The sequence below is a fragment of the Dromaius novaehollandiae genome, chromosome 3 (assembly GCF_036370855.1).
Source record: "Dromaius novaehollandiae isolate bDroNov1 chromosome 3, bDroNov1.hap1, whole genome shotgun sequence".
NCBI classification, from domain to species: Eukaryota; Metazoa; Chordata; class Aves; order Casuariiformes; family Dromaiidae; genus Dromaius; species Dromaius novaehollandiae.
In genome coordinates this window covers 71,975,186-71,996,977 of record NC_088100.1, presented here as the reverse complement: position 1 = coordinate 71,996,977, position 21,792 = coordinate 71,975,186, and the positions used below count along the sequence as shown (strand labels likewise).

The window sequence follows — 21,792 nt, the reverse complement described above, 5'->3', positions numbered from 1 at the left end:
AGAAATCCAGTGAATAGGCAATTTGTATGTATGCTGTCTTTGAAAGACGTGGTTGAACTATACAATGCCTGCAGAAAACTAGTCTTTGAAGAGCACCAGATAAATCAGGTTTGGGGTTTCTTTACTTCTTTCTTTTCTCATAGAAATATACAAAGTTTCAGGCAAATGGGTTAGAGGTCTCTTCCGCTCAAGCAGGCAGGGTTAAATCTATTCAGACCATCTTGTTAGTGTATTTCTCCATTCAGTGCAAAATGGGAAAAAATGGAGACCAAGTAGCATCACCTGGGTCATAAAAGGTAGTTCTTTTACTTGGAACTTATAATTAATAACAATTTTCAATATGATGTCCAAACACTCTATGTTAAATTGCTGTGCATATTCTCTAAAGAATTTGAGCCAGAGATTTAAGTCTCTGGCGTACGCAGGGTTACTTCAGAGGCTAGAATATTTCAGGAGCTTTTAACACTTCAACTGGAGTAAGGGAGAGAGATGCCTTTCCCTAACTATATGTTTCCCGAAGTTTTATTCCTAATTGGAGCAAATGACAGGCTTGTGAGGCATCTTTCTAGAGTGGTCCAAGCACAGTGGTTTTAAAACTATTTTGGGTATGTCTTCACATAATGTATGTATTTAGCATGCAGACATGAATAGAAAGCTCAATCCTTTGAAATGGAACCTCTAAACTTTTGATCGTATCTTTTTTTGGTCATGCTATGTTATGAATTCTTTCAAGTTCATGTTACTATTTGATTTTAATATAATCACAAGGCAGTAATACTTAAGATACCCTTTCTAAGCAGTAGTAACTAAAGATATGTCATTTCTTTAGCCAGCCTCACTTGTCTTAAAACCTTAGTGCAATATACTGCATTACATCTGGAGGAGCCTAGAAGCACCTAGACGTTTAATGTAGCTCAGCTGATGGGTGATAAATTTTTAAGCCACAGTAACTGTATTATTTGTCCATATGACTTTAAATCAAATAGGCCATTTGTAAAGAAAAAAGTTAAGTAAAGAAACATGCATATGAAAAAAAAGTGCAGAAAGAGGCATTTCTAAAAGCAAGCAAACAAAAAAACATGGTTTCTTTTTCATGCATTTGACCACTCTGAATTCAGTGAACTAAAACTGTTTGTATGCCTGCTGAGATCTGTCCTATATTTTACTGCAGTGTTGGAGAGAATTAAACTTGCATGTTTTCATTTCTATAAGTACTCAGGAATACATCTTATAAGTACTCATAGCAATACTATAAGCATGGAGGAAAAACCCAGCAATTTGACAAGAATAAACCATGCCTGTTTACATGTTACTGAATTGGAGGGTAACTGAAGTCGATGTCTTGACCATGGCTAAGCTTTGTGGTATTTGGCCAATGCCTTGCCCAGGGCATGTTGGGAAGCTCGGTTGCTGTGCGTAGTTCTCCCCTGGCAGCACAGAGTGCAAGAAGATGTGACTACTGGGGTGGTGGCCAGGCTGGAGAGGCCGCGCCAACGTGATTGAGAGGTTGCAGAGATGCCCTACCAGTTCTTGCTGAGAGAAGGCAGCTTCTGGCCCCTTTCTTGTGACACATCTGTGCCTCATCAGTTCCCTTCTTCCCCTATGATCAGCTTAAGGTTTGAGCCTGGGGAAGGGAAGGTGTTTGGAAGGAGGCTTCCATCTCCCCTCCCCACCCCAATACTGATGGCATTTGGGAGCTGTTGTTCAGTTTCTTCTCCAAGTAGTTGTGTGGAGTAGTCTCCAGGTTGACTTGATTGCATCCAACCCATCAGGCTTTCTCCAGGAGATGTCTATCTTGATTTTTGACTTGGCTGCTGGGAAGTAGAGCTGTGGAGGAAAGCTGGTTTAGGATTCATTTCACGCTCTGGTGAAGCAGGAACACTAGAAACTCTACATTTCAGTTTAAGAACTACTCCTATTACACGTGTTCTGTTTGTGGGAGAGAAATCTGGAGAGACAGAGTCTAATTAGTCTCCAGAATTAATTGGAAGACTTGAATAAGAAGCCTGGAATTCATTGTCTGTCAAATGACCTCATCAAAACAATGAATCACACCTCCAAAGCAAAGAGGTGAAGTGATTTCCTCCCCTTTGCTGAATTATCATTTCACCTTTGTTTGCCTTCTTTATTTTTTTTATTCTGCATTAGAAGAATGCTTTAGCTGAAGTGAATGCCTTTGATTCTAGGGAAAGCATTAGAGAAGGGAGAAGACAAATGCCTAAGGCTGAATATAAATGAGTTCAAATGAACTATAGATTTAGTTTCTCTCTCTCTCTCATTTAAATTTGCCTTTAGAATTAAAAGGACATGTGATCTAGAAACAATAATCTTGTATTATAAATTAACAGGAGTCTCCATACTTGTAACAAAACTGTATTTAAAGGTGGCCTCCTTGCAGAAAACCTGTAAAAGAATTGAAACTGCATTTGTGTAAATTTTTGCTTTTTTCATTAACCAATGATACTCAATTTTTCTTTTATTAAAAATAAATGTGTGCCCTCTATATTTCTGTTTGTAGCCCTCCAAGGAATAATTTGTAAGCTCTTGAATCTTTAACTGAATTATTGGTAAGTGTTTTCCAAGTGTGAGAATTAAACAGGTATTAAGAAGTAGATAACCCAGACTGCATTACAGAATTACTTTTCATTTATTTTGATACATGATCCGATTTCATATGCATGGTGCTTAACTTCAATCTGTCTCCTAGAGAGGATTTCAAGAAAATGGTCTGTGTATAAAATGACTTTTGTGTATGGGGCTGAGATAGAGGTGGATAGATGTGGATATTAAGCCTTCTATTAAGCTTCAACTCAAATGTCCACAAGGAATAAAAACTGCTCTTTCTGAGTGATGTTTAAAAAAACCAATGGGTATCACTATGTGTCATAAAGCTGAGTCAGTTATAAAGTGGAGGCTTATTAAAACGCCATGAAGTCTTCCTTTCTGCCTCTCAGAGGAAAAATGTGCACCTTTTCTAAAAAGCTGCCTTTCCTTGACGGGGAGCTGCAGAAGAGTAACAAGAAAGGGCACAAGCACCAGAGCGCAATTGTATTAACAACTGCAGGCTTAATGCAAGCATCAAATGCAAAATGATGCTTAAAGCAAATCAGAAATGTACTCAACCAGTGCTCTGATTTGCACACCTATGGGGTGCATACAGTAGCACTACTGCATTATGTGAAATGTCTGCCACATACAAAATGTTTTTGTTGAGTTTTACTGCTCAGTACTGCAATCGCATATTGCAACTAAAACAATTCCTGAGGAGTGAAACATTTTTAACTTCTTCAGGTGAATGCGACTTCCTTCCCCTTCCTTAAGAACAGCCTCGCTTACTTCAGATCTAGTTAGGGAGTTGCCCCCAAACTGCTTTGTTTATTTTGATGCTCTGATGGCAGCACTAAGAAGTTTTTAGATGTCCTTAATATGGGAAGTTTCAAGTAAATATCTTGTTTTGCAAAAGAAGGTGCTTGTGGTGCCACTTCAAAGAATGAGGGAAAGAAGTCGCCTCCCACCTTACCCTTTTTAATTTATAGCAAATTTTCTTTTTCTGCTCTCCTCTCACATCTGTCCTGACCCTTACTGGTTCCAGCTGTTATCTCCTATTGAAAATCATCCGACCCTTGGTTGCATATCATATTGAAAAGAAGCCTAGTGCAAATTTCTTTTAGGTATGGGAGAACATGGGCAAACAAATGGTGAAATTGCCTTCCAAATGAAGATATGCTGACAGGATACAATCAGAATAATACCCATGGATTTCCCTGTCAATTCTGCAGATGCTCCTTCCTGAAACCTCTTTTGCTTCCTGTTCTGTGAAGCAGTTGGCCAGTTTCTACTTGCAATGTCGTGTTACCCCCTAAATGGTGGGCAAAGGGCGGGTAGAGTATTTGTAGCTTTAACAGAAGACTGAAGAACAGAATTCCAAACCTTTACCCCCCTTTTGTCTTAATCTGATGTTCTAGGATGGGGATATAGCTTTTTGTTGGAAGAGATGTTGAAATAGTTTATGCAGTCTGTGATACAATACTAATTGCTTTAATCCCAAGTAAAAACCTTTTAAGATCACATCATAAAATGTAATTCTGTAATGATTTCATTGCAGGTTTTCATTTAAGTATTGTAGTAAAAAATCCTAAAGAGTATTTATATCCTTCAAACAGCACCATGCCACATTTGTCTTGGGTTGTTTTAGCAGGCCTTTACAGGATGAAAGGATGATGAAAGATAATATAGGATCAGTACATAGTGCATTGAATGCTGTCAGTTTTTAGTAGTAAAAATGTCTCCCTCCTTTCTCTGACCTCTGAATGTTTAAGTGCTGTATTTCTGACAGACTTAAAGTGGATGTTGTTGCAGAGGTTTGTGCGTGTGCGGAAAAATACAACTTCAGAGGGGTGGAGAGGGAGGATCTGGGGCCTTAACAAATCTGCTTCCCCAATCAACTCTTTAGGCTATGCGCTTGTCCAGATGGGAAGTGTGATATTGGTACACATAGATGTATTCCTGCACTGGCTATGGTCTAACTAGTTCAGGAGCAAAGGCCAGGACATACAGAATTCTCGGTGAGCTTTTATAACCCGTGCTGATGCCTCGGGCAGTGCTGCTCAGGCTTTGCTGCTGTTACTTGCAACCGTAACTGGTGCAGGTACTCTAACCATGGTGCAACAGTATGTGCAAGCCAATATAGGCATGCATAAATTGTTAGGAAAGAAATTTGCTGTTAGGGTGATATCCACGAGCTTTGTAGCCCCACCAGTGACACTGACCTCTCTCTCAAGTTAAAATACACATGTACAGACAGTTCTCTTATGCATAATGTAGCACCTGGATAATAAATGTTTCATTGTGACTTTTTTTGGAAAGGTACTATGTTGTCATTTAGGTGGTGACCTTGTTCACCGGAATTTTTAGCCTCAAGCAATCAGCTAGGAAGTCCTTTCACATGAACCTGACTGACTAAATCCATAATTACATTGCATGTTTATATTTAAATAATTTCAAGATAAGAACCTTTGTGTAGGTATATATGGTACTATGGATAAACATTTTGCTATTGTGACAATAATGAGGTGATTTTGCTTTTAAGATATTGCAATTTTTACTATGAAATTGTATACCAAAGGCATTTCAAGTAATGGTGCAACTCTATAAGCTTCTGTTCCCACACAGTTTTAAAGGAGAAAATCCACTGAAGCTGGGGAAGCTATCACTATGATAAAGACTTGGTCCATGAATGTATTTTTTCTCGATTGGTATCGTTCACTGAGCTCCACGACCAGTTTCACCTGGTATAAGCTGGTGTTGTTACCCATGGCTACTTTTCCCTGCCCTTAACACTGACTAGCATGAGTGTTTGTGTGGGGCTGAGTGCTGAAGCTGGTCAGAGAGCTGATACAGCTTGCAAAGTAACAGGACAGCAGAGAAACAGTTGAGTTTTCAGCCAGATTAGCTCTCTGTTGCAGCTGACTATGCACCCAAGGAAAATGCTAGTGCCAGCATGGAAAATGGTGGGAGAAACACTTCTTTTGGCAGGAGTGCTGATTTCTATGCAGGATTAAACTGACTGTGAAATTCTGCCTTGACTACTTGCATTGTTCAGGTTTTACCTGATTCACAAGTTGGTAGATGGTCCTGTGTAGTAGAACGGTGGAAGATGAATAGCAGCTAAGCCTAAACACCCATGCAGAGGAAGAACTAATTATTCACATCTCCACTGTGTGATGAGAGTATGCATATAACTTAAGGTTCCTGAAGATCAGGCCAGAGAAGTTCCAGCTTAACAGTAAAAGCTTAAAGATGTACAACTTGTTTTGATTTTTTTTTTAACTCAAAATTGTGGTATTATGGGATCATAAAAATTACTTCTATTTTCTAATCTTTTTTCCTAGGAATTTATCAAAGAGCTGCTAACTCGGATAAGAGGAATGAGGAAACTCAGTCCCCCTCAAAAGAAGAGTATATAAATAACTCCAAGTAGTAGCACTCTGTAAAAGACATGGCAAGGGAAATTGGACTTTGAATACAAGACCTTTATTAAAATAGTTGTCTATCTCCACAACTTTTTTGATTTCATTCAGTTTTGACTTTTACTCGAGGAAGTTCTTTTGTGTGTTCTAAGGGTTCTTTTTTAAGTGTCAATTTTTTAAATCAAGAATATCAACATTTTGGATGCTGCTCAACTTTCACTTGAGGATTACTGAAGCAAAAGGAGAATCCAAGAGTTAGTGATGAGGGGCAGCCAGCCTACATGGTGAATCAGAAGATCTTGTAAATTTACAGAGCTAGGAGACTTTTCCTTGCAACTAGTTGGATAATGTTTTTTAAGTTGGTTGTACATTTAACTCATGGATGTCAAGTCTCTTGTGCTTGTCTGTACATAAATTATGAAGTGGGTTGTGAATACTGTTTCACATGGATGGAAGGAAAAATTTGTTACAATAAATTATTTAAATGGTGGTTATTGCAAACTTGCTACCAGAAGGCAACAATTTAGATTACTAAAATGAGTGCTGCCATTTTTCTAAATACCCTTAAAGCAGCCCAGTGAAGAATTTCATCGTATCTCCTTAAGACCGCAGCATATGAGAACTGGGAATTTTAAGGGCTTAATTTGTAGAATTAAAGTTATTTTATTGACTTTGATGCTTCGCCAGATCATTTCCTCTCCACCTCATGGTATCTTGGAACTGTATTATCCAATACCGAATAAGGGCCTGCAGTGCTATCTAGAGAAATGTCTATCACCATTTAAAAGATGCTTCACAGTGGAGGAAAAGGCAGTGCTATGAAAATGCATTAAAAGCACTATCTTGTATTTAGTGATGTGGTTTTAATCAAATGCAGACTCCTCTCTATTAGTAGATAAAGAGTACTATAGTGTTTGTTTATGGCTCTGCCCTGAGAAGTAGGGAGACCTCTTAACTTGGGTTCTCTTACTTGCAAAAAGCAAGAACAGAAGAGAGATCCCTGATCCCTCCTGGAAAATGTCCTAAGATGTTCTATAAGCTACCATATGCTGGTAGGTGACACTAGTCAGGCATTTTATATCAAGGGTGCTCTGAACATATTTTATTTTTCAAAAGAAGTACATGTTTGTGAATTTTATGTATACTGGCAAGCTTTTTTAATGTATTTAATTTTGTAATGTTTACTGATGATTTTATTTACCAGATATTTACTCAAATAAATGGAACAACTTGTGACTTGTTATGTGTACACTTTACAAGACTACTGTTGCTGAGTAGGTTGGTAACATGGACTCGATCATCATAAAGAGAGACCTGTGTGGTGGTAAGTACCCAGAACCCAGCTAGATAGGCCCTAGTTGGTTTTTAACATACAATGAAAGTATCACTTAGCAGGATTGCTGTAACCTGGTGCATGGCCTCAATTTTGAAAGTCGTATGCAGATGAGGCCTTCCTTCCCTGTGCTTTGAGGGTTAAAAAAAGGCAAGGAACTTCTTTCAGATAAATGCTCTGCTTCTTTTTTTCCTTCCCCCAGAATTAAGAGTAGGGGAGCTCTTATAGTTGAGCAACTCTCAGTTCTCTACTGCAGCAGGGATCTTTCATAAAGCGCTCCTCTCCATTTCCTCCCTTCTCCGCCTCTCTTAATTCCCCTCAGGAAAATTGCAGCAGTGTTGAGAAAAGGCTGTTGGTTGTTTTGTCTTGCAACATCTTAAGTTTAAATCTTGTACCTTACTGAAGTCGCAATTCAGCTCTGGTTACCTATGGAGTCTTACAGCAATTATTATTATTATTTTTTTAAATTAGCACTTCAGGTGAAATCTGTGCTTCGGGGAAATCAGTGGGAACTTTGTGCTGCTGTCTGCCATTACTGTCAGCATTATCAGTGTGATGTCTTCAGTGCTAAAAGAGGCCCATGCGAATAACCTCTCTCTTACCACAAGGAGAAGGAGACTATCTCTTCTTGGTCTGTGCTCCTTTTAGAGGATTTGCTGTAGCTAGATCTAAATGATCAAACTTGGACCACCATTACCCTTAGAAGGAGAGGGATTCTATGGAAGTCTTCCATAACTCCTGAGGTAACAGGGCCTTTTGTTAGATTTTCACTGAAATCAAGATGTGTGGTAAAGAAGAAAGAATTCTTAGTCACTAGGGAACAGCTGATGTCTGACGAGGCAAGGGCTTGCACAGGCATTTCTCTAGAAAGTGTTGGTTTGTAAACCATTGAGAGTCTTTTTGCAAGCGGCAAATCTATTATATCCAAAGTGGAAAAAACCCTTTTGATTTGAGACTTGTTAACAGTGTTTAAGGTATTGAGTTGGTGTCTGAAACACTGTCAGCTCGTGAGTACTGTTCCCTCACAAACTTATTCACATACATGTGGCATGTGAGGTGAAACAGCTGATAGCATATAAGAACCCTTGCAGCTTCTGAGGTGGTTGTAGCTGTTGACATTTTTTAGGTGATATTTAGAAACACTCCCATGTCTGAACATACTTATTCCAATACCTTCCACATCTACAGATGTACTTTATGACTTTAAAAACCCAAACACACAACTTTTAAGTATAACAGATTTTCTCTTCCTTTATAATAATGATATGCAAAATCAGAAATACAATGGAAACTGCACTGGTTATTTCTTTTCTCATACAGCAAAATGCTACTCTACAAATATTTTTCCCTCCTCTTACTTGGCTAAAAAAATCCGAGCTGTGCATTTCACCTATTTGTGTGTTCTGTCTTCTTCCTCTGGCACTGAAGTGGTTGTGGAAAATAGCATTCTACCCCTTCTGGAACCAATTGGAAGACATGAGTAATACACTTAAAAGCGGTGAAGGTTGGGACAGCCCTTACTGTTCTTTCTTTGTCTGGTGTGTGAATGGAGTAGTCAGCACTGTGAAGGGCTTCCTCTCCTCCTGCCCTAAATGTTTTGCTATCTTAAAAGTGTCGGTAAGAAAAAATGAATTCTAAATAGCTCTTGTCTGCAGCTGACATAACTTTTCCTGGAGACTCATGTGGTCTGATTCTCACTTCTTTGTACTTAATGGAGATACTCTTGGCCTTCGTGTAAGCGAGGAGAGAATCAACTCATTCACTTAAAATTCCATTGTGCTTTACTGTGTGGGTGTTCTTGGCTCTGGGCAATATTCAAGGGACATATCAATAGCACCCTGTTACTGAAACAACTTGCAATTAAATCTTACAGCTCAGGCTCTTCACTGCCCTGGTTGGACCACTTTCATTAGAAAGGCCACATTTGGCTGCAATGAAAGCTTCCTTTTGGCTTTTAAAAATGCTTAATGAAAGGGACTGAAGTGCCCTGTGACAAATACATAGTAAAGCTGATTTTTGTTGTTGTTGTTACTGAAGTGTCTCTGCAGTATACAAAGCTAGGCTGCAAGAGTGTGTGTTTCTGGGTTCTGCTTCATGGCATAGTTAGCCTTTGCTTGTTTTACAGCAGGAGCTGACAGTGTGGTGTCTTCTGTGGTTGCTCTTCCAGTTGGCTTAGAAATGGGAGGATGGTGCTTGTAATCATACCGTACAATGTGCCTCATGAGGCTACAATGGCAGGACAGCATATTCCTGCTGCATAGAAGGAAGCAGATGAGCCATTCTCCCCCCAACCTTGTTTTTGCCCCTCTGCCAGTTATTGCTATGGTGGGTTTTACTCCTAAAGTTGCCATTTATGCAAGGAGCACCTGGGGCAAATGTAGGAGATAGACAGAGAGTCTCACCTTTCCCCATTCTTAAAGCTGATGACCAGAAAGAGCAGGAGTGAAGTGTCTGCGCCTCTTGCGCACTTTGAACTCTTTGACCTTGTGAACCCTCAGTAGGAGTCCTTGGTTCTTTACCCTGGTAGGTGCAGTAGTGTGTGTGAATTTGGAATTGCTCAGCAGTCTGTTTCTAATGTGTGAAGAAAGCCACATGTAAACATGCACCTCTACGAAAAAATTGGGTGAGCCATATCTACAGAGTGGGAAAGCGTTGCTTGGATACTGGAAGAAGATATAGGTGCTTACTCTGAGCAAACAGCTGAACTATTGGTGAGGTGCTGTAGCAAAAGGAATAATTAATTCTTGGCCACCAAAGCCTAAGTGAGGTTTGCTATTGCCAGCATCACGTACAGACGTTAAGCAGGTACTGAACAACTGCACGCAGTATTTTACTGCAAAGCTTTTTAAAGATTGTTGAAATGTTGGGAGGCATTCAGAAAAGAGATCAGGTACTTGAAGTCAAGAAAAAAAGCATGACTGAAAAAATTACACTGTTACATGTTTAGCTATTAAGAAGGCCAAGAAGGGTCTAGCTTTACTGCATGTATTTCTGCTTGGGGAGAAAATGAGAGATTTAAGGGTTTTATTGGAGAAGAGCATAAAAAGGAGGAATACTTGGAACATAAGGGTAGGTAAGGTGGAATATGGAACAAGGTAGAGCACTTTATGTTGAGGGTAAGGAGTCCTCTGAGGGAATAAATGGGATCACAATCTCTTTATATCCTCAAATTGAAACTGCTTGTTTTTCTAGATAAGTTCTCATTACATAAGTTCAGTTCAGTCAAGAGGATTGAATACCTTAAAACTCTAGGTATCAATTTCAAAATTTCTTTATTATTTTGTAAAGCAGAGGAAACAAGCAAAACAGAAACTGATTTGTATCTTTATCATACTTACTTAGTGGTCACATCAAATTACCAGCACCAGTAACACATATTCATCTGTACTAGTTTTTATTTGACTGTCATGCTGCTTCGCTTTCCTCTTTCCTGGCAGTAAGCAAATGGTAAGTGTGAATGTAATTAATGTTGCTGTTGAAAGCTAGAGAGAAATTGAAGGGAAGAAGAGAAAATATGCTCACTAAGCAACTAGTGCTGCAAAATCTGTTTTTAACAGTAGGACTCTGCCAACAGTGTATGTTCAGAGTGTTTCTGAAGTTTTGAAACTGCCATTTGAAGTAATGTTATCTAGTGCTGGTAGGCTTTTCTCTGTTTTTTTTTTTTTTTTCAGTAGAAGTAGCAACCAAATTTTCTGAGCTATTAGCTTCCACCATTTGTAGACTTTTCTGTTGTCCTGCAAAAACTGAGATTAACTGTTTAGAATTAAGGAAACTGAACTATTTGAAAACTTACTTTTAAAAATGTATCTAAGACTCAAAGCTCTTTTGCATGGAAGAATTTAACAGATTTTGTTAGGTAGTAGACTCAAATGTCTTCTATTGGTGCGCTGATATTTATTTATGTATTTGAACATTTTTGCCAAGTTCAAAATCAAAAATATACTGGTGTAGTCCTTGGCAGAAGTTTCAGTCTGTCTCTCAGTATCATGTTGGGCTGGAGTTGGAACAAATAGCTAAATAACAAAAAAAAAAAAAAAAACAGAGGCGAAACTGCTTCAAGGCCACAGAATTGTCTGACCACCCCGTTTGTGGCAGAGGAAGATAGGAACACTTCTGGTGTTCCTACATCCTACATGAGGACCCTACATTATTGACAGCTAGGCTTTGACTCTTGCTCTGGCTTTGTGGACAGGTTTATGTCCCTTATATAGTCAATATTCAGACCGGGGCCTCTGGGACCTGTTGTGGTGAGTAGTATCAGATGAAGAATTAGAGCAAGCAAATGTAAGACAGGATGAAGCATATCTTGGGTCTGTGTTTCTCTTTGTGTTGCTTGACCTAGGGCAAAAAAGAGGGTAAATGGTCTTTATATAATATACTGATCTATAGCAAGGAGGGAATCCCCATAGGGATAACATGTCGAAGCTCCACCAGTAGCTCCTGTCTCCCAGAAAAAGAAACAAATCTGTGATGGTGGTGGCTGAGAGACACAAACTGGGAGCCTACAGGCAGATCTCCCTCCAGCTGTGGCTGGATTTGGCTTTGGGTCAGTGCCTGCCTTCCACATTTGCCTGTGCAAATTCTGCTACTGCAGTAAGTAGTGAGGTAGCCTCATAAAGCAAATAAAGGGGAAGAGCGGTGCCCTTCTGAGACCTACGTGGGTGCCTCAGGCTTGCATGGTAACCAGTGTGGAGTCTGAGCCATGTCAGACTGTAGACAAATGCACCATGATGGTACTTGAGATGAAGGACAATGGACGCTAAAATGGACAGGAATGGAAGGACAGTGGTAGGTTAGAAATTTTCCTCAGCTGTTTCCTACGAGCTGCCACAACAAACAGCATTTGATGCTGTTCGTGGGTTGCCGGCAGTTTGCCTGGACAACACTGTGGGCAGAGTGTGCCAGTGCACTGCCTCACAACTGTAGAAATGCAAAGGACTACACCTTGTCTGACTGCCACAGCCGCACCAGAGATGGTGTTGGACTCAGCCTCTGCTGAGGTGGGCCCTCAGGCAGTTTCACACCTTGTTCTTGCATCTAATGACCTTCAGTGAGCTGCATCTTTCCTCTCGTGTCTCTCCAGTGTTAATTTCTAGCCTACCTAAGCAGTAGTTACTGAATCAGTTTTAGCGTTCATTGCCTCAAGCACTGTCATGGTGCATTTGTCTATAGTCTGCATTAATTTTCTCCATTCCCTTAGGTTTAACGTCCTGATTATTTCTTTTAAGGACCTTTTACTATTGCGTGGAAATGGGAAATGTGTCTTCTGATGCTATTTCTGCCACAGAGGCTCTGCTGCTAATCCCAAATCATTCTGAAAGACTAGAAAGGATGCTGTAAATGCAAGTGTCTTCTGAATTATAGTCTTGTACTCTTGAAGCTTACTCACTTTTTCTTATTTCTTTGACTTCATTTTCCAAAATATGTCTTCCATCAGTGTGAATGTAACTCAGTCATGTACAATAAGGAGAGAACAAAGCTCCTGAAGTTAATCAAGCTTTCTCTTACATTCTGAGAGAAAAAAAGAAAAATGTGGCCTGTATTTATTTCTTCCCCAAATGCCTGGGAGATGCTCAAGTAGCATTTGCACAGGGCCACAGATTATGTTCTTGTTTGGAAACCTGAAGGTGTAACACAACTAACAAAACAAAAAATAACTGATGGCTGCCATATAAACTTATCAAGTGCAGAACTTCTCTGTGTCCTTTGGAAAAAAAAAATCTGTTTCTCCTGAACGCAGCGCTTGTCAATGAGATTAACCTCCTTTCATCAAGCTCCACTGAGCTTTGCACTGGGTCCAAGCAGTGGCCCTGCAGAGAGGTGAGTACCAATTCTTGAGGAGTAATGCAGATTTAAGCACAATTGTGTAGTCATGTACTTGCTAACTTCTCAACCCTGCATCCAACGTGCAGGCTACTAATAAGCCGGTATGTCAGGCAGAGCATTGGCAGGCTGTATCATCCTTTTCCATTCTGCAGCAGTTGTGATGCATGTAGTCTCTGCTGTTACTGCCAGTAAGGAATATTGCAGCTTTTCAGCCTTGAAATTAGAAAAAATTATGCTATTATTTTGGGAGGGACAGGAGTTTGTTGCCAACCCAAACATAAAAATAAACACCTCTGTTTTTTCTATGTATGTGCTTAAAAAAAGTCTCTTGAATAGTTATAGCTGTATATATGCTAAGACAACATGACAAGTTTTTCTGGTAGAAAAGGAAATTATTTACTGTTCTTTCATCTGGACCTGTTTAATTCATGCCTCCAAAACCCCAGCTGTCCTTTTAATCTGGCTTTCCCAGTTGTCAGAAATGCTTTAACAGACCCCTTTGGGGAATTACTGTGGTGCTGGTTTAGACTTTAAACAAGTACAAAATGATTCTAAACTGGAAAAAAGCTATGCAAGGTGTATCTTGTTTGTAATATTCCCCTCTTTACACTTGTCAAAAGTGTTTCTGTTTCCATATCAACAGTTCACCACAGTAGTGCATGTTGTTTAATGATAAATCCTTGAAATTTTAAGTCTACCTCATGTGTCTGCTCTTTCTTTTGTCCTCCAATGTGCCTTGGTCAAGAGCTGCCACTTAGCATATTATATTGATTGTTTCTTCATCTATGAAGTTGTACATTGAGCTCAGCACTTCATCACTGTAAGACTAGATTTTCTGTCCTTGACACAAGGACAAAGTGTTTAAAAATATATACAGACTCTTCAAAAATAAGAAGTTTTAATGCCAGGGTTGTGTGAATTCTATGAAAGATAATTGTTTAACATTTCCCTTCTAGTTGCCTCTCAAATCTGAAAGTCTGCAAGTGCTTTCTGAAATTAGCATGACTTTTTCAAACTGATATTGTTAGCTGCTTCCCTGTTCTCTTAGCACTTATATTTGCTACAGCTTTTATTTATGGTTGTGGTTGGTATCTGACCTAACTCTAACAAATGTTTCCCCTCCCTCAGAATTCCTCTCTATTGCTCTCATCCCTTTTGCAACAGGAATTAAATGTGTCAAAATTACACCACCTCTGCAGCACCAGCAAAGTTAACTAGGGAGGGGTTCAAGAGCTTAAATAAACTGGATTAACCCATAATATTTTCTTGTTTTGTTTGTTAGGCAAAGCTAGACTATCATGCCCAACCCCAGTCCGGAGTTTCACATTTTTTCTTTTTCCTAAAAGCAGAATCTTCATAAGAGAGAAGGCATATTTTTCTAGGCAGGAAGCACCTGAAAAAAAGTACTTAAAACTTTGGCAGTTGGTTCAAAAATCTGAGATCAGGCTCGTATATGAGGCTGGCTTTTTATTATTATTATTATAATTATTATTATTAGAGTAGGATCATTTGGATCCTTTGTACCCAATCACTGAGTTGTTAACTAGAAACAGAGCAGCAGCTGTCAGAAGTATGCATCAGGTTGGGAGGCCAGGTCAAATAGCAGGGACAGGATTATCCTGAGTTTACACTTCTTTCAAAGTTCCCTCCAGATCTCAATCTTGCTAATCCCAAATTCTCAAAAATCATGAGGCAAGTAATGCAGACACTCTGAGTCTATGAGTCCTGAATTTTATAATGCATATTGGGTTGCATGATTTTTTCCTGAGATACTTTCCCAGGGGCCACTTGTAAGTTTTTCCTCTGCTGTAAAACTTTCTTCATTTAAAAAGAAGGCCTGAAACTTTCTTTTAAATGAGGACTGAGACTTTCCTGTCTCCTGTAATTTCAGGAACTGGAATCCTAGGCAGGACACTGGGCTCCTGATAAAGTCATGAAGATCAGGGATGCTGGAAATCACAGTAGTAGTTACTGGAGCTGCCTGTGCTCCTGTTCTGCGCTGGTGCCCATCTCAATGTGGTCCATGTAGCACATGGGGATGCTCCAGCTCTGGTGGGATCCAAGGCCTGCTTGTGCACAGAAAAGTGGTAGGATAGATAAAATGAAAATACACTGGCAATAGCTGAGTTTAGATCTGATGTAGTTTACCCTCTATCCAGTTAAATGCAGGCTCCCTATTTCATTAACGAGACAGCAATCTTACTTTAAATCGGGTTAATGAAGGTGGCTTTAACACGTGACTCTGGTGCTCTGTTGCACTACATAGAGACCTGGTGGAAAAAAATGCTCTTGGGCAGGTACTGGAAGCAAACAGCTCATTCCTTTTATATAAATAACCCAAGACAGATAGAAGTGAGCTGGTTTGAAAAATGTGTTTAGATTGAAAGTGCGTTGCAGTGGAGCCTAGCTAACACCCCAACCAATTATACTTTCAAATTGTGCCCGTTGGGGACAGGAGAAGGCTTTCAAATGCTAGATTGTCTGCAAATTATGGAAGTCTTTGGGTCCTTGTTATTTTTATAAGGGTCACGTACTGAAAGCAAAAAATTTTAATAAATCAGTGATGGTTGATACTCAAAGTTTGGTGGTGGTTTCAGAACTGTATAATGGCATTCAGGAGATGCATCCACAGCTCCTTTGCCATGGTGAAAGCCCCACATTAATAGGCTGAGGTGGGGGGGCAAGTTGAAATGACTGCATTTTCATGATACCCTTCTGTTAGTGACAAATTAGGTATGTAATTCAGTTACCCATCACTTCCCCACACATTCATGCTTTTCATTTTGGTCATGTGAAATGGCTTCTCTCTCTCTGCCTTAAGGAATACCACAGTTAGACAGGAAAGATAATCATAGATGTTCATAATTTTCATGAGACTGTTATACTCCTGAAGGGAAAGACAGATGATCAGTGGTTATCTTCTGTGCAGAGCTTTTGGCATGGATTATTTAAAAAATGGGTGTGTGACTGCTGCTGAAATTTATTCAAAATAAACAGTATCTTATTCTCCAGTTCATCAGAGTCCCCTCTCAGGGTAATGCAGGGAGTCAAAACAATTCCCAGATGAGTAATGGGATTGCATGGAGACGTAGAAGATCCCACCTGTTTGTCATGTAAAGCCCAGAAAACTCAGAGCTGAGTGGAGGTAAGTGGTTGTAATTCATTTCCATGAAACTGCAAAAAGCACTTGAAGTCAGTCATGTCAAAGAGAGCAAGTGAATGAACACTGGAGCTAAGTAAATCCCACTGTTTCCTCCCCAATATTTTTCTTACTTGTTGGTGTTAATTAAATAGAATTGAAATCTCTTTACTTAATCTGTTGTTCTGTTGCACACTCGTCTCCGTCTCTGAGGTTTCTTTCCCGTCCATCCTGTGCCGACCTAAATATATTTTATTGTCTGCATTTTTGTTGTCTCACTGTTCCCTCCTGCTTTGCAGATCACAGAAAAATGTTTTTCACAAAAAACAGGGTATAAGACGACTTTGTATTAACCAAATGCCATGACAGAAACCAAGTGTTTAATCCTGTTTCTTGCACTATCTCCTATTTGGATCATGACAACATATTTTGCCTTTTATCCATATCTGCTTAGGGACAGAGCCTTAAAAGGACTCCAGGGAGCACATCCTGCATACTTGTTCCTATTGGGACTCAGGTAAAAAATACGGATTCTCCCACTTTCACACAGATGCTGCCTAAAGTGGTGTTGGCAAAACCCAGAGCTGAAAACCAATAGTTTGGGTAGTGCTTCCTTCCTGTACACCTCTCAGACTAGCATGCAGCTGGTGTTTAGTGTCAGAAAATATGGACCATCCCTTCCGCTCTTATTTATTGAGCTTTAAAAGTAAATGTTCTGAAACCTTTGTGTACTGTATATGCAGTTGCCCATAGGAAAACAAACATACAGCTCTCCTGCATCTAATATTACATTGCATTGTCAAAACAGATTGCGGTGATTCTCTCTGAAGAATGAAAGGGAAAAAATCTTCATCTCAAATCCCAGTCCCCTTCATGGCTTTGACAACAGAGCTTGTCAGGACAGCAGCTTCCTAAACACGATGCTGCTACTATCTGATGGTGTATCAGTACTTCTCCTCCCTCGTTCTCTCATTTCTAGTTTCCTGAAGGAGTGGAGTCGGTCCTTTTAGCAGTTGACATGTCAAAAGCATCCAGGAGGAGACTACAGGAAGCTGGCAGTGACTTGGAAAAATGAAGCAAAATGGCAGGGAGTCTCTTGGCTGATTAGTGGCTTTCTAACATCTTTTGCCACCAGAGCTGCTGGCTACCACCAAGCTAGACCTGCCTCCTGGCCACAGAGGCCCTGCCCAAGGTGACTGCATCAGAGACAGCAGCAGCAGCATGCCCTCTTCGAAGTCTGAAAATTAATATTTTTTTACTCTTTAAGGTGTACTCCTAAATAAACGCTGAGGAGCAGAGAGCTAGTGTCTCTGTCTCTCTCACCCATCACTCCTCAGTTGCTCACTGACAGAAGTCATAAATAATGAAGTATTTTTAATATGACTTTGAAAAGATTTATTTTTGCCAAAACAACTGATGCAAATTGTGTAGGGTCACCTATGAGGAACAGCTATGCCAGATGTAACAAATGGGAATCCTGCCGAGGGACGATTGATGTTGTGTGGGTGTATTTCAAAAGTTTAAATAGGATTAAAGTATTTATGATTAATAATGATGAAATAATCTCTATCTCTCCAGAACATCAGAGATAAGCCATTCTTTATGTCATGGAGGAATATTCTGTGGGCAAATACGGAGTTCCTGTAGCCTAAATAGTCTAGCTGAAGTTCACCCAGCCTGAGGATTTTCCTTTACTGACAATGCACACTGCTTATTCTGCTGCAAGCTTGTTAAGTCCAATGACTTAGACATTGACATTTAACTACTAATTTGAATGTTCTTGATTTCTGAGCATCTGACATGGGACATTTTAGAAGGACCTTTATTAAAAAAACAGTAACGTAATTCTCTCTTCACAGTGTTTCTCATCTGGAGTACTATGAAAGCAAGGCTCCTGAACTCGCTGGCCATTCTTGAAAAACTTCTGAATGGTGACAACAAGAATGAACGTTGTCCATCTACTGGGCAGCATCTCTGACTGCTTAATGCTACAGTAGTAAATTAAAAAAAAAAAAAAAAAAAAGATAAGCTATATGGTTACACAAACTGCCATTTTCTAAAGGGACAATGTTAATGTTTTCTGACTTGTATAGCAGGCAGTGGAAATAACAGATCAAATAAAAAGAACTGTCCAAAAAGCCACCTTCTTTTGCCCCAACAAGTCTTAAAATGCAGTAGATAATAATGTAATGTAGAATGCGTATTTAACTCTGACCACAGCTTCCTTCTTTGTCCATAATTTGGAAGCAGCACATTCTGTTATTTTAACGGGGCAGAGGCATTTCAGTGGGTTATCTTTCAATTCAGGGCATATGTCATTCTTTGCTACAGTGGCCTTCCTTGTGTGTGGAACAGAGCAAGGTCATATGCAGCAGGCTGAGGAAGGGAATAAATCAATGAACCAAGCACAGGCAGTCACTGGTAACTAGCTAAGAATAAAGAGAAGGGCTTCGGTAGGCAATGTGCTCCGTCAGCAAAGGAAGCTTGAAATCCTGAAGCCAAATGGTGCATTTCTGAACAGGCAGTGAGAATCAGAGAAAGGCTTTGTTGTTATCAGATCTCGGGATGCTGCAGCTGTGGAGAAGGTCAGCTTCAAACAGTGTCGCTGACAAAGGCAATAGCTGAGTTACTGTGTGAGCTGGCTTTAATGGACTCGAATGAAATTAGAAGCTTTGCACCCTGAGTATTTTTAAAGGATTCCCTGTATTAAGCCATTAACTTTTGGGTTTGTACCTGTGCTGGTTCTGGCCCAGCTGGGATATGGCTGAACACCACAGGGGGCTCTTTCTATCCAGCCAGAAGGAAGGGAAGAAACCTCCTGAGGGCCAAGATTTCCAGCTCAGTGGGCAGCCTGAAAAGAGCTGGATGATTCAAGTACAATATTACAACACTAGAGCTGCTCTAGGATAGGAAATAGCATGTGTGGTGTTTCTTGGGTGCTGGATCTGTTTTTAAGTTTCATGTATTGCTCTTTTTTTTAAACTTGCTGTCCTGGCTATGTAACGCTACTCTGGCACAGCTACTTCCAGATGTTGCCAGTCTATGCTGGACCCATGCTTTACAGCGGGAGGATTGATCCAGCTCAGCAAAAAGGCCAGATAAAACACTCCTGACTTGGTCTCCCCGTTACCCCCAGGCTCTGGCCGGCCATGCCCTACTTGGCCTGCTCACTCACCACTCCTGCTTCAGCAGCCCTTCTCTGCACCAGCACACAGCGTGGCGAGCTTGACCCGGCTCCTGTCTCCAAACCTGGTCCCTCTTCCTGGGTTTCCATTCAGTCCTGGCATCCTGGAGCTGTTTGCCAGCAGGAGGAAGGTGCACTGGTCCCATGGTGAGCAGAGAGCTCATGTTCCCTCACGCTGCACAGTGCTACTGCGCTAAAAAATTGTAGAAACTTCCCAAGTGTCACTTCTGTGATATTCTGAGGTTTTCACCTGTTTGGAAGTAAGGCTGTCACAATACAAATGGACTTGATTTACAGAATGGAGAAAAAATATAGGGGATCATTGACAGGGCATCATCTCAGCTCTGAAAATTTGGACTTACTGTTTTAACGTCAGCTTCCTAAGTGACCTTGGAAAGGTAACTTCTGTGCATCAGGCCCCCTTTCAGTGATAATCCAGGGCTAATTTTGTCACAGGGGTACTGTGAGGATAAAAGTAACTGAGACATGAAGATATTGTGGTGATGAGAGCCTTTCGGCTCTTAAATAGAACAGAATAAACAGAATGTGTAACTCTTCCATGTAGTTTCACCCAGATGGAGTAAACTTTTCGGATTGCCTCAAAACCGTACTGATGTTTTAAAGTGCAAAACAAAAACAACCCAGAAATCCAGTGCATAGAGACAAGAAGGGTTATTTTTAACAGTGTGGGAAGTGCTGTACTTGCAAGGCTAATGCTACCTACCGTGCATGCTTTACATTTTGCTCAACAGAAGTAGAGTCTTCTCGGGTTACGGAGCCAAAGGGAATAACAAGCTGGTGTGCCAATAATTCCCATGTTACTATTTTTAAGGTTCTGCCTGTATCGCTTGTACCACTGTTACCCAGCAGTGCCTCCCAGTGCCAGGTTACTTGAGGCAAAGTTGGGGTTTCCACTCAAAAGTCTATTATTTTTCTGGTTTCTTGTTTCCTTTTCCTTTTTTTTTTTTTTTTTAACTTATGTCATAGTCTCTTGTGCTCTGTGCTAAAAAAATTAATCTTGTAGACCGAAAATTGAATTTGATAAAGCTTTTGTTGTCTGGCTCGAATATTCAGAGCTGTACTTTCAAAGGCCCAGCGCCTTTGTGGCCCTAGTTGTGGGCACCAAGCATGGCTTCTGTGAGTTTCAGCCTAAGGGCTCAATATCTTCCTAGTCGACTTGGACCTGCAAGCGCCACTCAACATGTACAGGCAAGTTGCTAGATCAATTAATTACAGACACAAAGTTTCTTTTTGCAAACCTGCCTCTAATCACCTGCAGAAGCTTGCACTGACAGCATGCTCTGTTGCTGTTCAGACACCTGAGGCCTCTGCCCTGCTAATATAGCTATGTGGGAAATTTGTCTCCGTTAGAAGGGCTCCTGTGATACATACCAACAAATGTGCAAATGCCTTTGGAAGGAGAGCTGCTGAATAAACAAACCAAAGAAATACTTGCAATAAAGGCTGAAACACTCGTAAAAAAATTTCCTTAACGGATAGGAATTTTCTGCAGGAGTGGGGAAGGTCAGTCTAAAGCTTATGCTCAACGGTGACTGTGTTTCTTATCCCTTCAATATACAGGGGAACCCCAGCACTTCAATGCTGGTCAGCCTGTGGCACCATGATAAAGCACCATTTATCGTGGGGCAAGGAGACTGCCTGTGCACTGTGGCATTACCAGTGACAAACAGGCTTCCAAGGTGTGTGGAGCAAATAAGGGGGAGAGCTGAAGAGGAAAGGAGGACCATCCATTGTCTGAGTCACACACGCATATCTGCCTGGCCTCCATGGAGGTGGGACCTGTGTGAGAAGGAGAGGAGCAGTGGCAGATGGAGGTGTCACCAGGGAGGCCCTTAAGTTCAGAGCTGTCTTACTGCATTGTCCCAAATCCCTTGCTATAGTGATCTGTGTGCCTTTGTACGGAGATGTAATATAAAGGTTATAGCAATACGCTATTCCAGGCTTCTTTTTATTCCAGGGGTTTTTAAATTATTAATGTGCAGCACAGCAACAACTGAATCTACTGTTAGACACTACCTAGTGAGACCATTTTAAATATCAAGTACTTACGAACACAACGAAGCAAACAAACAAGAGTAACTGAAGGGTTGAGGCTCCACTTAATTTTTAAACAGTTAAAAACAAATTAGGCAACACTTCAAACGACAAGAATACAAAGGCCATTTGCCTTGTACTGGGCGATACGCACAGTAACAGAAGACCATCTGGTTGATCTGGATTTCAGTGTGGGGTTGACTAATCAGTTTAATGAACAGTGCTGTCAGAATGATGATTCTGTAGATTCAGCTGTTCTACAGCTATTGAATGTATTTTTTTAGTT

At 40.4% G+C, this 21,792-nt stretch overlaps 1 protein-coding gene across 2 annotated transcripts in view; it reads left to right on the top strand.

The window, feature by feature from the left end:
- PPP1R14C (protein phosphatase 1 regulatory inhibitor subunit 14C) overlaps positions 1-7,205 on the top strand; it is a 55,222-nt gene extending 48,017 nt beyond the window's left edge. Inside the window, exons 4-5 of one of the 2 annotated variants that reach the window (XM_064509162.1) lie at positions 2,519-2,567; positions 5,892-7,205. In XM_064509162.1, coding sequence (XP_064365232.1) covers positions 2,519-2,533 — 15 coding nt within the window. In that variant the 3' untranslated portion in view covers positions 2,534-2,567; positions 5,892-7,205. The remainder of the gene's footprint in view (positions 1-2,518; positions 2,568-5,891) is intronic. The other variant, XM_064509161.1, reaches the window with a different exon arrangement.
- Positions 7,206-21,792: the final 14,587 nt, after the last annotated feature.